At 42.0% G+C, this 17,267-nt stretch overlaps 1 protein-coding gene across 2 annotated transcripts; it reads right to left on the reverse strand.

The window, feature by feature from the left end:
* Positions 1–389: 389 nt before the first annotated feature.
* On the reverse strand, positions 390–13,810 carry LOC123146163 (transportin-1). 2 transcript variants are annotated; one of them, XM_044565750.1, is made up of 31 exons: positions 13,498–13,810; positions 12,190–12,524; positions 11,567–12,101; positions 10,097–10,384; positions 9,828–9,914; positions 9,659–9,736; positions 9,509–9,583; positions 9,183–9,230; positions 8,996–9,081; positions 8,778–8,832; positions 8,637–8,693; positions 8,531–8,560; positions 8,086–8,145; positions 7,852–7,977; positions 7,186–7,299; positions 6,640–6,738; positions 6,183–6,296; positions 5,988–6,056; positions 5,809–5,871; positions 5,559–5,669; positions 5,251–5,334; positions 4,391–4,498; positions 3,643–3,744; positions 3,493–3,555; positions 3,334–3,408; positions 3,021–3,095; positions 2,820–2,944; positions 2,693–2,744; positions 2,264–2,332; positions 2,110–2,169; positions 390–743 (listed from the first exon to the last, which is right to left on the reverse strand). In XM_044565750.1, exons 2-31 carry the CDS (start codon positions 12,465–12,467, stop codon positions 645–647), a joined length of 3,285 nt encoding a protein of 1,094 aa, XP_044421685.1. In that variant the 5' UTR covers positions 12,468–12,524; positions 13,498–13,810; the 3' UTR covers positions 390–644. The 2 variants fall into 2 exon arrangements, with proteins under 2 accessions (XP_044421685.1, XP_044421684.1); XM_044565749.1 differs by having other exon boundaries at positions 5,800–5,871.
* Positions 13,811–17,267: the final 3,457 nt, after the last annotated feature.

Genomic DNA, 17,267 nt, shown 5'->3' on the forward strand with positions numbered 1-17,267 from the left:
TTATGCTGTTAGATTTGGTGACATAGGGGAGGGGGTGTTCCCGTCCCAATCCACCCGAAATCCCCGGGCTGCTCTCCCACACGAGACGAATTCTCCCCGCCATGCTGTGATCTCTCTTCTGATATTTCCTGCAGCTTCGTCCTAGTACGACTCGATCTCTTCCAAGCCCCTCCGCTGACAGCCAGATTTTCATCCCTCGCTGTCAAACTATCCCAGGGACAAGGGGAATCTTCCCCGTGGTGGGAGGGGGATCGCTTGTGCACGTGAAGATTTTCCCTTGGGGTTTGTTACCCTGGTTTTGTGCCCTCTTGAAACCAAATGAGGCCTTAATGGTTTTGGGGGTTGCGTAATTTCAGTACAAAGTCTCCTATCCATTTTCCCTGAAAAAAAAAGGAATTTCCAGTTTGTTTGTTTAATTGGCAGTCTTCTTCTGTGAGATGCACGTTGTTACAGTGGTCTGACGGAGTAATTTAGTATGACTGGATCAAAATTTAGGTCACTTGGATCAAAATTTGACTAGCCCCTAAATGGAAGGAGCCACGGATGGATGGATGTTCGTCTTCTCCAACTCCGGTTGCTTAAACTACCACATGCTCTTCCCCCTACCTATTCTACAGGTGTATACAAAATTGCAGTGCTGCCATTCATTGCGGCTCGGTCTCCGCCATCAGACTCGCTAGCCTCTGCACCTCCGATGGATCTAGAGTGGACATGCATTGCTCCCAGCGAGCATCACCAGCACTCTACAAGAAAAATATAAGTTGATTTCGCATCAGTAAAAATCGCAGACAGGCAATAAATGTATGTATGCTTGGCGACATTTATAATTTTTAGAAACCAGACAATACGTTAATCAGTTAGCTTCCTGAACAACTTCGGTTTATTAATTCTTCAGCACTTTATGTATGTACAAACAAAAACATCAGCCATGCATGGAGACAAAATTAGCTAATCGAAATCACGTGCGGAAAATTTCTTTCAGCAAATAGTATGTTCCTCTCTGATCTACAAGCTGCTCTTGCCACTTGTGGCTAAATTTCATGTTTTGACCCTTTTTCGAAACTTGTTCGAGATCTAACCCTGCTTTGCAAAAATTTCGGGGTCTGACCCTTTTCTTACCGGCAAGGCCCCTGGCAGTAGGGTATAACAGCCTACCTCCAAGGTCCCTGGAGGTAGGGTATAACAACCTACCTCCAAGGCCCCTGGCGATAGGGTTATATTTTTTCTAAGTATGGAACACAGTGCATGCTCACACCTACCACCGGACACCTTAGTGGTAGGGGTGTACAGGCTACCGCCAGCCTGTTTGGCGGTAGGAAGCAGCTTCCTACCGCCAGGGGCTTTGGTGCTAAGAAAGGGTCAGATCCCAAAATTTTTACAAAGTAGGGTTAGATCTCGAACAAGTTTCGCAAAAGGGTCAAAACACGAAATTTTGCCGCCACTTGTCAGTCTACAGAAAAATTCTTTTTTTTTTGGAAGTAAACACACTGTTGTGGTTACTCCAGCACCAGCACGCACCATAGGGACCCGCAACAAATCGGAACCAATCAGTCACACAATGAGTGCCGATCCCACAAAAGAATGGATAGACTGCTTGGTTAAAGAAAAAGAAATGTGATGTAACCAAACTCAGAGAACGATCCATTCAAAATAGCATCAGGACGGATCTCCACTCCGCCGAGTCCAGTAAGCAACTAAGCGGAGGACAAGGGTTTCCTCCATGTGGAGTGAGACAGGAGAGTGGCTTTAGGTGGGGAGGATGCAATGTTATTGGGTAGTGAGGTGGTACAGAAGAATATGACCGTCCACACTCAAGCTAAGCACCCTCCTTCACTGGAAAAATGAACCTCTCAATATCTTGTTCGTTGGCAAGATTTCACCAATCACACGAGCAGCCTATGGGTGCATTCACGCTATCGATTCATCTAAACACATGGTCAATCATGCTATGCTGCCTACGTTTGTCACACTAGAATAGGTGCATACACGCGTATCCACATCGAGAATGAAAATCCCATCTATTTCAATCAAACAACATCTCTGAAAGTGGAATTCAAGATTATCTCTTGCGGTTTGTTAGCAAGGTGTAGAAAAGACTCGATAAAGTACCTGTTTTAGATTGTTCAGCACACCGCGCACTTTACTGGGAAGGGCTTCACTTTGTATATCCTGTATGCATACATGCAGAGAAACAAGGTTAGCTAACTCACTCATAGGCAAACTTAATATGCTCTGGCCAAGATTACACATGCATACATCTCACCTTTAGGCTTGCAAAGGCTCTGCACACATGAGCCAGTGAACCCACAGCCCTTGATAGGTTTGCTTCCACCTACAAAGAGCGCGCTTATTTTGTTGGTAAATACTGTTGGACTAGCAACTAGAGGAGGAGCAGAACAGGGGAGGCAGAGGAAAAAGCTAGTATCACAGGTATGGTTTTTGAATGTCAAGTTCACTTCATTTACATTGCTAGCATATGGTCAGTCGGCAGCTAAACCAACCATACAGATACAGCTCTAGCAGCTGTCAGTACATGCAAACATCAAACTGACTACTTGCTGGCAGACTGCATATTCTGTCCTGCTGACTAGGTAGCCAACCTATATGATATGACATCGACTACTACTTAGCTAATTAGGCAAAAAGGACACAAGAATTAGAACTAACAAGCACACCATGCTATGGAATTTACCATTTCGCACAGACCAGAAAAACCGTCTTCTTTTTCTAAATCACCTCTTGCCCTGCAAGGGAGTAGAAATTAATAAGCTAGAAAAGAATGGGACCCTTTCTTAACCCCCTTTGGCTAGAATACTCACATGCACAAGGCATTGCACCATGCTTGCATAGACCGTTTAAGATGAGTTGACACGGTCATTGGCCAGACCAACGAAAGCCTTCCAAGAGTTATCGCTGTATTTCCAACAACTATATTGTCGAGTCCCTGATAATGGCACAACATAAAGGCACTTAGCTGGAATTATCGCTCGACTAGGAAACCTGGTGATAAAAGAAATTACCTCTGAAGACCTTAGAATAGGAAGCAGACATGATAGAATGGTGGTCACCACTGGTGATGAAGTTTCTTGGCCGAACTGAAAAGATATAGTCAGGCAGACATGCAGACGCTTTTAAAAGTATGTCTGAGGCAAGAAACTGAGGTAGCCTACAGCCCAAAACCTTATAAATGCAATTTTCAAGTGGAAACCCATGTCAAACGGCTGGCACTAGAAACTTGCACAAGTGGGAGGGTGCCCGTGACAAAGAATAGGAAATACTTCTACTATATGTACATATATTAATCTAGCTGGTATTGCTAAAAGCAGCACGAACCTTCATTGCCAGTTCCCCGATGATCCAGCATGCACTGTTTGCTACAGATGGTGCAGCCTTCACGGATTGCATTATCTACGGTAATGATATTATATGAGGATCTACAACATTGTAAGCTACTGGGCACAGCAACTTCAATGGACCACAGAGTGTACTTACCAGTTGCTCTGCTGCAACTTCAAGGAACTCTTCAAATCTTGGAAGTACATGTGTATGGCAAACCTAGTATATGCAAAAGCGTTACTTTTTTTACGGGTTGAATATTCGCATGGAGATAACAAATATTAAGTTTTGTTCTTTGCAGCCAACCATAGAAATTCCGCCCAGAAGGGCCAGAGCACTTTGTCGAATACCAGCTACTTCATCCTTGCAGCATCGCATAATGAGATCGATCAAATCACTTTGCGCGACCTAAACCGAAAACAAAGATGGCTTACCCAGTGCCCAAGATGAAGTGTTGCTCATATAACACAAATATCTAATCAGCAGACAGAGGACAAGAAGCATTATTCTACAACTCCCAAGTTGATCATTCGATTAGTGCATGATTAGCATTATCATAAACTTAAACTTCCAATCAACTTACATGCAAAACTCTCATCTTGTACCATGTACTGAAGCCAACCTTAATAACAGCTCACAGTTAGACTATTAAGTAGAACCTAAGTGGTCATAGTAAGTCCAACTTTGCCTTCTGCTTGCAACACATACTGGCACCTAACATTACTCAGAGGTGCTCAGCATTGAGAACATACAATGCACCAACAACTATCAGTTTTCACAAGTCCAGAAGTGTCTATTCTGCACACGTGGTACTAATAATACACTCCCTCCACCCCCAAAATTACTTGTCGCAGTCGACATTTCTGAGACAAGTAATTTGGAACGGAGGGAGTACTAAGTAAATCAATGTACAAAAGACAAGGAAGGATCTGAATATTCCACTGTACAGATAAGTTCAGAGAAAACTGACGGTCATTTATATCTAACAATGCTAACACAGCACTAAGAAAGCATCTAAAGAAGAAAATATCAACGAACAAAGAATTCAATTTACCAGGCTTTCAGTATCAGCACCAAGTGCTTCTGCAAGTACTAACAAAAGGTCCAATGAGTAGACGACGAAATCCTCATCGTCTGACGCATGAGGTGCGGCACGATCAGCCTACATGTAGAAAGGAGAGATCCCTCAAGAAACATACTGGCACAGCTTATCTCTGATGTAACCGGACCCTATAGTAGTACCCGCAGCCGTGACCAAGACTGATGTAAAACGTGTGAAACAGATTATTGTTCAGTTGACCTACGCCCAGTGTACTTAACAGACTAGACATGCGACAACAGGAAAAATACCTCTGAACCTAGACTGATCAAAATCTTTCATACGACATTATCTAATTAAGATCAACGCCAACCTCTTAACGTGTTTCCCTTAACAACAAAAATGATGAAGATGCATTCTATATGTGGTACTAACCGATTTGTACTGATATAACTAGAAAGTACCGGTTGGAAAGATTCAAGTGACGCCACATTATTAATTTCTGCTCCAAAGAAGTGATGAAGAAAATTCATCTAGCATTTGATGTTTAACATCATATCACCAAGGCGTAGTTAAAATAAAAAACTTGCTTATCCTAGCAACCAGGGCATGTGCATTGTGTGGTTCCATACAAATCACAGTGCATAAGTTAATGCTACTGCTGGAAGCAAAGGTTTGAAGTAAAGAAAGAACATTCAGACAAGTATCATTAACTGCAAATAAAGAATACGGAACACCAAATTTCGCATGAAAGGAAGTATTAATACTTTGGGAGGATCAGTGAACAACTTAAACATCACGAACTGAAATCTGTTGGATAGAATAATGGTGACAAAAATACTCAACAGGGATAACTCAGCTATGCATATACGTACATTTGCCAACTGCCAGAACTTGATAAGATCTAGGCAGTTCTGAAACACTGGCTTAGCAAACTGAAAAAATCCTGATCCCGCTGCCTGAAAGTAAATTGAAAGGCATTAGGATCTCAATATTATAGTGTAACTTTACAAAATACATAGAATGAAACTTATAATAGACTGCCAAAGGCATTGTAGATGTTGCCATCACGTAAATATTTGACCACAATGTAATGCAAACTTGTTCTACTGTAATTAGTAAGTACACCAAGCTCAGGATTCAAAACTACAAGATGGTCTTTTAGACATGAAAAGAGCAGTACCTGTGCGATAGATGTAAAGCATTCAAGTAGGGGCAAGATATCTTTGTTAGATTTCTGAAGTTGCTGCCATTTCTTGATCAACAGAGGAACAAATATGTGCAGATGTTCTGCCTGCACGACAAGGAATTAACAATATCAATAAGGAACTAATACACTAAAAACATATGACAAAACCATCACAGAAATCTATCTCATTATCTATGTAAACAGCAAGCACGAGAAGTTCATCAGCATGTTGAACCTTGTTTACCATTGCTCCAACAACATCAATAAGACTGCAAAGTGCCTCAGAAATTAACCAAAGGTCTCGCGCCTGCTCAGAAGCAAAACATAGTATCAGAAGTAAGAAAAGGAAACCTGAGAAACTTTTTGCTAGATCATAAGTGTCCAATGGGATTGGAGATTATGATTGTTCAAATTCTGAAGAACCTGGTGTTTCCCAAGTTCTAAGATGAGTTGCTCCAAAATAATTTCCATTCCATTTGATTCTGCAGCATCCTGAAAAACGAAATCAACACATACCAATTATGCACAGAAGATCCAAGCGGGAAAACAACTGAACAATGTGCTTCAGGAAAAGAGAAACAATGTAATAACATCTTTTTCCGTGAGGTAGTAAATAACCTTCCCAATCGTCAGGAAGGCCGAACGTGCAGCCTCCTGAACTTTTCTGTTAGTATCTAATGTCCTTCTAAGCAGGCCCGTGATGATCTTAGCAAATTGTTCACGGTCACGGCTCTACATCAGCAAAAAGAACAGTGTAACATTAGTTAAAACCATAGTTCTACAAACAGAGCATGCATAGATAAGGAACAGTTCTACATCCGTAAAAAATTAACTGAACCATATGAACCTTTTGGATATCTACACCAGAACATTAAAAACACATACATCAAAATGAGCAGTCCGCTTAAACAAGAACAAACAAGCTTAAATACGTGATATAATATACTTGTTTATTACTATAACCCAACACCACATGTTCTCTAATGCAATACAGTAGAAAATCATGGAAGGATTGCAAGGAATGGAATTCTCCCAAACACATGAGGATAATCAAGACATGCGAGTGCTCTGTTACCTGAACAATGAACTTGCTATATCGAGAAATGGTTTGACAGGTGATTCTCCGTACAAGAGGAAACTTATCATCAAGTAACCGGATCAGCATGTGGAAAATCTGAAATTTAACAAAGCAACTCAGAAAAAGCAAGCATATAATAGGAAGCAATCTAGATAGATCATAATAATACAGAAGGCAGCAATCATAAGATAACTAAAAAATTGAGTTTGTCCCAGAACTAATGATTGCACCAACAGCGTGTTCCTGTAAACATTTTGAAAGTTCACATTCTAAGAAGCAATTTCTCGGCTAGGTCTAGAGTGTTCATGAGAGAAGCAAGTATGCAGACTTATTAAAGTGCTTCTCAAAACTAAATTCAAGAATTACATGGCATGATTGGGTCAATATGATCTGAATCATGTAATGCAATTGGTATCTTCGCGATATTAATATATTCCTTTTTTCAAAAAAAAACCCTGTAATGCAGCTTTAGTCATTTCTACCATAAAAATTGGCGTTCTTGCAATGCATATGTATACAGCAATGATTAGTCAATTAAATTACCTGCGGAGTGTGGGAATACAATCCAGTCATGCATCCCTCTGCTATAGTATTAATACATAGAACAGCAACTTCCCTATCCTTCCATCCATCATCATCTGTCTGAGCGATCTTATCCTGCATAATTACATAAATTCATATATGGTTATCAAAAAGATTTAATGCTCAAAACAGAGTGCACCAGTAAATACGGTACACAAATACCAACCATACCAATGGTAGGGTTCTGAAAAACACCATTTACTAGAGAGCCCTACTGCTGTATCTGGTTTCACCATTGGACTTTACGTCTTCTATCAACAGCACAACTTTAGGGAATAGACTGTTTCTGTGCCATTGACTACCAGCAGCCTTTGTCAAGCCAATTCGTAGTTGTTAAGTCATTCCAATTTCTATGAGAAGCTAAGCCTATTGGTTAAGATATTCTGGTGTGACAACTAATTTTCATAGCAATTATTTGCCAGAGCCAAACATTCTTGCACAACTCTTCCTAACTGCAACCAGTTTCCCACCATAAAATGGTAACGATGTATGGTATTTACAGGCTCAGGTCAGAAGGAATGCTAATCCAGTAGTAACTCAAGCTCATGAAGCATCACTACCTCACTTAAACTACTCCTTTATAAACCCAGTAGTTAGGATATACTAAGAACTAAAAATGCAAATTACCTTGATCAAGGGCATTAAAATAGGAAGAATGTCGTCCCTAAGAACCTTAGAAAGACGGTCTAACCCTTCAGTGCTGTATTTCCGCAAATTCCAAGCATTTACAGCATCATCATCATCATCATCAGCCTGTCCATATAGCCAGTAAGTTTTCGTAATTTAGCAATTGCATTGGTCACTTAAGCGTGAGTAGACAACTAAAGTCATTCAGTTGCTTAATATAACACTTGAACTCACGTTCTCCTTTCCAGTTTCAAATCTATGTAATCGAGACGCATGGAAGCGGCGCTTCAGATCCTGTTACATAATTGTCCAGATCTTATTTCAAGCAAGAAAAAGAAGAAGCAGAGATCATCGATATGGTAAACCTACAGTTAGGATTAGCACAAATATAAAACTAATATCACTCTCCGCTTCTTTTAACATTATAAATCCAGTTTTATAGCGAGGAAAATTACAAAATGCATATGCTAGTTGTAGTTTCTTCCAAAATAACTAACAAAATTGTATAATATTTTTTTTGCAGTTCAATACTACAAGAGACTACTCATTCCAGCACAGTATTATACTAACTAAATACAAGGCTAATGTAAGATTTGACTACACATTCAAACATGCAGAACCAACCATTTAATCAAGACACTTCAAGTGAAAACAAATAATTACGAAAGATGTAACCAACCTGGTCCCTGATGGAAATGGATTCATATTCCTGAAAGCATTCAATATTTATTATCACATCATGAACCACAAGTGAAACAAGCAAGATATAAAGAAATCTATCGCACCTTAATATCAGCCAGAGAATCATCAAGATCAGTATAAACCATGTTTTGCACCAAAGTCTAGAAAATAAATACGAAACAATGACGTTAGAAAACAACCCAAGATGCATCATCATTTGTTTAAATAAGAGAAATATGACATACTGGGATTAATTCTGGCAAGACCTCCTGCAACCCTTTGCTGGAATCACAGTACGACCTGAAAAGTTTACTGGTGGTTAATACTGTAACAGAGCATTAAGCAAGATCAATCAGCTTAAGGTACCATGAATAAAAACAACAGTATGCAAGAATCATGAATAAAATATGAATAGAAAGTTTGAATATGCCATGTTCAGGTACCATGTTGACAGAAAGCGTACCAAAATTTACAGGCCTCCAGAGCAAGATCTTCGTCCAACTCATTGTTAGCTAGCAGGACGAAATTAATAGCAGTTCCCAAATATAGCTGCAGTGTTTTTCTCCCGTGTCAGACCCAGACCCAACACAAGACAAACTCCTAAGCATAAGCAACTGAGTATTGAAAGAAAAATAAGCAAAGGACATTACCTCTGGAATTAACTGGTGTTCCATAAGCAGAGCCCATGATGAACACACCTATAAAAAACATGAATTTATTGAGTTAAAATGTGCAATTAAACATCCAAAACAGCAATCCCTTCTGACCTCCTGGCCAGATAGCCTAGACTAAGCTTGTGACACCCCCCTCCCTTGTACACATATTTTCCTATAAATACTTCTTTACTGTCGGGGCCTCTCCTACGGTTTCATTTCAGGGGTAAAATGAGGTACTAAATGATGCAACAGTTACATTTATATGCACTTGAATGCGTACACAATTATATAGTGTGTATCATAAAGTGTAGTGAAAATACCAATTTTTTGACATTTGTTGAAGTTTGCTTCGATAATTCAAGTAAGCCCTGAAGGAATTGATTCCTGAAAACCTCCTGCAAATAAATCAAAATCATTAGGTGAAATAAGATGAGAGATGTGTGTGGGGGGGGGGGGGGGGGGGCTCTTACAGATGGAACCACCAAGATGCACTGGTTCACACAAAGCAGAGATAGTCTTCTAAGACTCATATGAGGACTTTCAAAAAGCTGGACGAAGGAATTTTGAACTGGTTGTTAGAATAAACCGTGTAAATATGTTAAACTCAGGAAAGTTCTCAGAAGTAGAGATGTACCATACCTGCATGAGTCTTGGCACAAAGTCATATATTAGTAGATCGCGCAAACCAGCATCAACAATAGGATCTTCAGGAAAGTTCTCACATATCTTCCATCAAAAGGTTTGAGTTCAAGAAGTTAGTTTATAGTGTATGATTTAATGCACATATATCAACTATTGGGACTCCCCTAAAACAATACACAGCTCTCCTGCATGTTTACTATACAGATACAACTAGTGAGAGTTTTATAATCCATGCTCAAAACTAAGTAGCAGGAGTAGTGCATTACCATGTAGATAGTTTCTGCGGCACCTTCCTTTTGGTTCAGGTCTTGACTATCAAAGCACAGCCTCAGAGTCTCAAACAAGTCAGCCCATTTGTCAAACCCAACAATTTGAAGAAGTACACTTATAACAGTGCAAGCTGTTGATCTTATTTGCTTATGACGTGTACCAATGCAAGTCAACAATTCATACTTGACGTACTTTTGGGATGAAGGAGGCATAGCATTAAAAGCCAATTGCAAATTGTTTTTCAGCAATAGACCAGCAGCTTGCCTTAGTTCAAAAGATATGCCCTGCAGGAGATATATCAAGATGTCAGTAAGATCCCTGAGATCAGAAGATCAACAATCATAAGTGCAGAAGATTCCTGAGAAAATTATGATGGAAATTTTGTAGTCCTTATTAGTTCAGAAGATTCCCAAAAGAAATTGCAGATAATGTAGTTGTAAAAAGTATGAGAAGGTTACACTAGTAGTTGTTTGTTCATTCATATTCAGGCAACTGCTCTTATAATACTTTACAGAGGGAGTACCAGGCAATTGACTGTGAACAGTTTGCTCACATCTAATGAATTTCGGTGCATGCTAGTCCATATAATAAAAGAATTCTTGTGCAATAAACATCAGATTAATCATATTTTTGTTAACATAAGACGACACATTCGATATGCAAAGTGAACAGCTTTTTGCTTCAATGTGCTACTTCTCATAAATTTGGCATTTTAGTGCATGTAAACAAAAGTTTTGGTACAAGTTGTAGAAGACTATGGTTTTTATTGCATAAGCGAGGTAGCTTCATTAGCATCAGGGAGCAATTCACACAGTTACAGTACTTACAAAAGCCCTTGAATTCCCTACAAAAAGCCTTTGAATTTTCTAAAAAAAGAAGGCTTTGAATTGCGTATGCTTAGAGAAGTAGACTTGTTATGTTAATGCATGATTTGCTTGCCTAAATAGAGATTTGCACATCCGCCAACTTGCAATTACACCTGAAGTTTTCAGCCCTGCATTCTTTGGCCTGTTTTCAGCAGAGTTTGTGGTGATTAGTAAGTCTTTTGCATGCATTATTAGGTCCTGTTTTAAGTTTACAGTGGCAGCACCGGTGCAATCCTCAACCTATCCCATCCTCTACAGAAATTCCTCACTTGCAGTTCATACACATCAACACTTGCAGATGTTAACAGCTTGTGGCTGCAATAACTGCTCCTAGGCTACTCACATCTTATGATTCCCCATCATGCTCAATGTCGAGGATACTACTGCCCCCCTCAACATTCTCGTGCTGGTTATGTTGAAGATAAAGGAGGGCAATGCGATCATCATTGGGAATAGTATAGGGGAACTTATTCCCACAGCATATAGTAGTAATTTGAAAACTAAAAGCAATAATAAGTAGAACTAAATGTAGGGACTATATAGGCAGGGGCATGACATAATAGAATCAAATGACAGATGGAGTTGAAGGTGAAGGTTTACCTTTTCGTGGGCGAGAAGAAAGACTAGATAAACATGGAAGTTGGGGAGCTGGCTGTAGTAGTGGAGCTGCTCCCAGTTGCAAGCTTGGTTAGAGTCTATGGAGAAAAAGGTCTTGATGAGAATAGTTATCTCATTGAGCGTCGCAGCCGCTCCCTCTGCTGCTCTTTTCAGCCGCCCAATTATTATTGGAAGTGCATCTCGGTTGAACTTGAGTGTAATAAGATCCTCGCCACATCCTATAAGCTCCCAGTTTACATCATCACTTGCAGCAGCGAAAAGGGCAGAACTCTCATGACCCCAACGATGCACTTTATCATCCAATGAAGCTCCAACAGTATCAACAGTGCCACTCCTCAAGAGTCGTTTCACCTTTCGTTTCATACTTCTGATTCGCCTGGTTTCGGAAAGATTGACCATTGACCAATGAACTGCATTTTGTCTGTCTGCAGTTTGAGTTCTGAAATTTTTTGGAGTGAAGTTAAACAGATGCTTAAAAGTTGCAGGGAAACAATGAGGCCCCAAGCTGATGTCCGCGCTGCCATCATAGTAAGAGAACAAAAGGTGTGAGGTCAGAGTTAAAGTATGTAATTTGACTTACTTAGAAGATTGATGAAAGAACTTACACAGTTGTATGATAGCCCGAATCATAGGGAAGAATCTCGGATGGAATCCAGCCCGGAATTTCCACATCGTTGAACACGTAAAATTTTGGGTCTTTTTCAGGCCGAAAACCAGAGAAGTATAAATCGGACTCTCGGTACAGTGTCTCAACACCGTCAGCTCCTTTGCAAAGTTTAACAATGTGGAATAGGTCCTTGCCATCGACGAGCGGTGGTGTGACAGGATGCTCACCGAGCATCAATGAACATACATCACGCATCCTCTTGGATAGCAATGCCATTAGATGGTCATATGACTCCTCGGTAATATCCACTTGGATGGAGAAACTCGGCACATCCTATAGTAAAGCACACATAGAAGTGTCAATGCTAACGACCATAAAGCAATATAATAGCAACTATTGCCAAAGCAGAGTTGGGTAAATGGCAGCTTTCGATTTGATGCTAATCAATAATTCAGCACTAAAGCCATATGAAAGGTAATGAAAGGCAGATTCAGTGTCAGCGCTGTTTACTCTTATGCACATGATTCTGATACGCAATCCTTGCAAACAACATGGAAACTTTGAACAGCATGCTCTACTGAAACCAAGAGCACATGGCTACTTGCAGGACATATATAAACAGAACAAATGAGATCGAGTTAAATACTAAGTTGTATGCAGCGCAATTTAACACCTGCAGGGCATGCTACTATGGTCATAAAATTTCTGAAAGCATATAAGGCAGTTACTGACAGGCGGAATGTAGTAAGTAAGCCATAATGTGCTTTTCTTCACAACCCAAGAGCACAGTTAGCGGCATGGGGCCATCACGCACACATAAGTTTAATTGCCAGTTTTCAGATAAAGAAATTTGACTTAGAGTTTCACAGTTACCGTGCATAAATAATAACAGATATGTGACAGTCTGAGATACAATAAATGGTGGTACAGAGGCAAGGATAAAAGAGTTGCTAACACAAACAAGACTTGCAGGATGCAGCAGTAAATTCATACATGGATAATTAGCAAAATAATCTCTGCCCAGATCAAAACAAAAAGAAGTCATATATATACAAAAGGCCATCACAGAGCATAACAGTAACTATCTGTAAACAACACAAGAGGATCATTTGGGTAAAGAGACAAGACTTCAGGGCAACAATTTCTCCCTTTTCAGACTGCGAACATGACAGAGACTGCATGATAGAGATGTATAATATGCAGACAAGATGACAGAAAGAGATATATGTATATGCAGACTTCTGGGTTGGCAGCACAAAGCAGCAGAATTGGCAATGCCAAATCTCAGAGACATTCTCCACAATACCAAATCTCAGAGACTGCCAGCAGCAGCATTGGTCGATCGGTCGGTCCTGCAATCTAGCGCGCCGACCTCCTGCTCCATCAGGAAGAACCCCTTCTCCCCGTGAACCTGAGGGTGAGGCAGGTTCTCCGCCCCCAACGGCGGCGGCAAGGGGAACCATCTCGAAGCGGCTGAGGTCGTGGGGAGGTGCGGAGGCGGATTGGGCTCCTCATGGAGCCGATTGCTGGGGGCGGAGGAAAGTATCCCTACAAATACGACCTAAATCTCCGCCCGGCGGCTGGAGAAGGGGATTTTGGAGGGGGGGCGGGGATTTTTGGGGGAGCCGCCGCCGCTGCGCTCAAGAAGAAGAAGAAGAAAAGAAAACAAAAGAATAATATGGGGAGTAGCAGCCGTCCGTCCGATCTGATTGATCGCACGGTCCAAACCCGGCTATTGATCGGGGGAGCGGTTGTGCGTCCGTACGTGCATGGCTGCAAGCCAAACCACCCTCTCTCTCTTCACCCGGCGACCGACGGCGACGGCCAGGTCTGCTGGCCGTGGATCGGCGACGGACGGCGACGGCCGGATCCACGGCATGAGCAAGAAGAACCGAACAAACCAAAAGCAAAGGAGTGGCCTTTTGTTTCAAAATTAGACGACAAACGCAAGAACGCATGGCTTAAAACGAAACCCCGGCCTCTCCCCTCCCGGCGGCCAGGGCAACGGCGGACGCCGACGGGCGGCGGACGCTAACTGGATCCGCACCCACGAGCAAGAAGAAGCCCCCAAAGCAACCAAATGCGTGACCTTTAAGTGCAGCAAACAAGGTAGAGAGCAAAGCATGCAAGCATGGATCCGAGCAAGCGAGCGAGCGGCGGGGGACCTCACCTTCAAGCAGCTCTGAGCATGATCCCGGGCGCGTCGCCTCGCCTCCTCGAGCGCGTCCTGCAGCATGGCCGCGTCGTCGTCACCATAGGCATCCGGCACCTTGATTACCCCGGCGGAAGCGTCCTGCACCCGGCCTCCGGCATCCGAGGTGCCCGCCTCCGTCTCCTTGGTGAAGTCGGTGGCCGCGGTCACGGCGCTCACCATCCGGCGCCAGGCCAAGCGGTACGCCTCGGAGACGGCGACGGCCTCCTCCTCCGCCTCCTCCCCGCCCTCCATCTCCTCCCCGGCCTCGCCCTCTATCACACACCGCCGTGGATCGGAGATCCGGGCCCCGACTCCGCTGTGGCGTCCGCCGGCGGCGGCTAGAACCCTTGCCTCGGCCGCGACGAGACCACCCCTCCCCCCTCCTCCGTCTCTGTGTGTGAGTTGCCTGCCACACTCGTCGTCTAGCGCTCCTGGGTGGCTGGCTGGCCAACATAAGGAGCTCGGCTGGGCCACGATCCGGAGCCGGTGTGTTCACAAAAGCCCAGCCCATTCCAGCCCACGCAAACAAAACCCACCTGTCGGCCTGCTCTTTTGCTGCCCCTCACTCTCTATATATGAATTTCCCTGTTACTCAAAAAACAAAATATAAATTTGCCTTAAAAAAATTCTCTATATATGAAAAACAAAAGTTCTTTCACTTCATATGTCAAAAGGAATGTTCTTTTACTTCAGGCCACCCAATTGCGAATAAGCCCAGCAGAATGGGTTTGTTTAAAAAAATGTCGAGCTTAATGAAGTAACAAATCTGATGAATTACTTGGAGAAGAAATTAACATGGCGGATCTATATCGTCAATTTGGTTAAAGTTGTGCCTTCAAACACCTTACTCCTTTCATTGTCGTTTCATATTTTACTTGTTTCATTTTATTCATTTTCGTCATCAATTTTTAGATTCTTTTTTATTTACTCCTAGATATCGGTGATTGCACGCATGTGGTTATTACCATCTCTCGTGAGCATTGTCCTGCTTGTGGCCAAGTTGAGTGTGTGAATGTCGCCGTCTGTGAGCACGTTGTCCTCCGTCGGCCTAGTCTTGCCGTTCACGTCCATGCCTTCATCGCCTTCCTCATAGAGAACTTCATCATCTTCTAAAGGTTGGCCCTCTCCCCACAAACGTAGATAGATTACAACTGCCTTAAATTTTGCTTCTAGAGCAAACAAAAGAAATTGTTGCCGAGTGGATTAAAGAAAAGACAGGCTGGATTTTGGACACAACGGGAAAAAATCAAAGAGGCGGTTGTTGGGGGGGGGGGGGGGGTAGATCAGAAATGTATTGGAAGATATGCTCTTCAAACACATTAGCGAACAAAAAGTTGTTTGTTTTATAGACCGCATGACCTAAACCTTGATTCCTTGGGATCAAAAGTTTAAATCTCAATGTGTTGAAGACCATGTTCTTTGAAGAGGAAGTTCTAGAGGTTATTAAGGGCATGTCAGGGCAGAAAGCTCTTGGGCCGGATGGCTTCCTCACTGTCTTCTACCAGAAATGTTGGCTAGTATATCTGGTGGAGTTGGGGTTCATGATTTTGACATGATAAATGATGCATTCATGGTTCTAGTGCCCAAGCGCCCAGGGCCTTGTTCTTTTCATCTCATATTCTTTGTAAACAATCTTCCTAAGGTCTTCTATAAAACTTTATCCACAAGGTTGGCGGTTGAGCTTTCGCGTACGCTGGTCAACTGTCAAGGCTCCTTCCTCAAGGATAGGTTGTTGCATGACAACTTCTGGGTGGTGAGGGAATCAACAATAAATTGAGAGGGAAGAATTGCAATGGCATCCTACTCAAACTCGAAATAGCAAACGCTTTTGTACTATTCCTTAGTCGTTTTCATTGAAATGGTAAATAAGGTGGGCTTTGGTAGCAGATGGATGAAATGGATAGTCATGATCCTCTCAACGACCTTTATGAAGATACTCTTGAATGGACTTCCAGGACCTCAGTTACAACATGCTAGTGGCACTCGCCAAGGGGATGCTCTCTCCCCCATCATTCTCATCATTGTTATGGATGTACTTAGAGCTTTGTTTGATAAAGCCGATGTGGAGGGCCTCATTGGTAAGCCAGATTAGTTTATTACTCAACGCATGTCTCTATACGCAGAAGATGTTATGATCTTCCTCAATGCCTCTATTGATGATGGCCATACTATAAAAAGGCTTCTGGACATATTTGGTGGGGCTATCGGTCTGTGTTGCAACAGGAAAGTTTTCGATCTCTACCATTCTTTCTCGAGGAGACATCACACAGGAGATCAGCGGGATCTTGGGTTATCAGGTTTGCCAATTTTGTATCCGATATCTTTGGCTCCTGTTGCACTTCAAAAAGGTTAGGAAAGAAAACCTCGGAGTTGGCATCGACATTATTCGAGGCAAACTCGCAAGTTGAATGATACACTTCCTTACTGGAGGAGGAGGAGGACTTATTTTGGTCCAAGTTGTTCTAACTGCCATCCCAATTTTCTAGTTACTCGGTTGATCCTCCTCCTTGGTTCTTCGAAGCCATAGATAAAATAAGATGGGTTTTTGTAGGGTCGTAAGTACTCCCTCGTAATATAAGATCTTCTAGGTCACTAAAGTAGTGATCTAAACGATCCTATATTACTTTACAGAGGGAGTAGGTCTACAGAGGGGGGTTAGACTACCTGCCAAATAAAAAATTATCATTTTCCCAATTTTAGTTCTTGGCAGATTTTAGAAATTATAGCAAGTCTACGAACACCATACACATGCAAGTCTAAGTATGAGCAGCAAAAGATAAAGACATTTGCAAATGATAGTAGTAGAGGAAATGGTTTGGAGATGTGAACACGCTATGATGACACCGGAGATTTTGTCCCGTGGTTCTGACAGCTAATGCTAT

The sequence above is a fragment of the Triticum aestivum genome, chromosome 6D (assembly GCF_018294505.1).
Source record: "Triticum aestivum cultivar Chinese Spring chromosome 6D, IWGSC CS RefSeq v2.1, whole genome shotgun sequence".
Lineage (NCBI taxonomy): Eukaryota > Viridiplantae > Streptophyta > Magnoliopsida > Poales > Poaceae > Triticum > Triticum aestivum.

Coding starts and splice junctions, on each gene's coding strand:
- LOC123146163 (XM_044565749.1), bottom strand. CDS start 12,467: ATGGCATTGCTATCCAAGAGGATGCGTGATGTATGTTCATTGATGCTC. Junction 6,057..6,182: donor CCTTCCTGACGATTGGGAAG/GTTATTTACTAC, acceptor TTCGTTTTTCAG/GATGCTGCAGAATCAAATGG. Junction 5,335..5,558: donor GCTTTACATCTATCGCACAG/GTACTGCTCTTT, acceptor ATTTACTTTCAG/GCAGCGGGATCAGGATTTTT.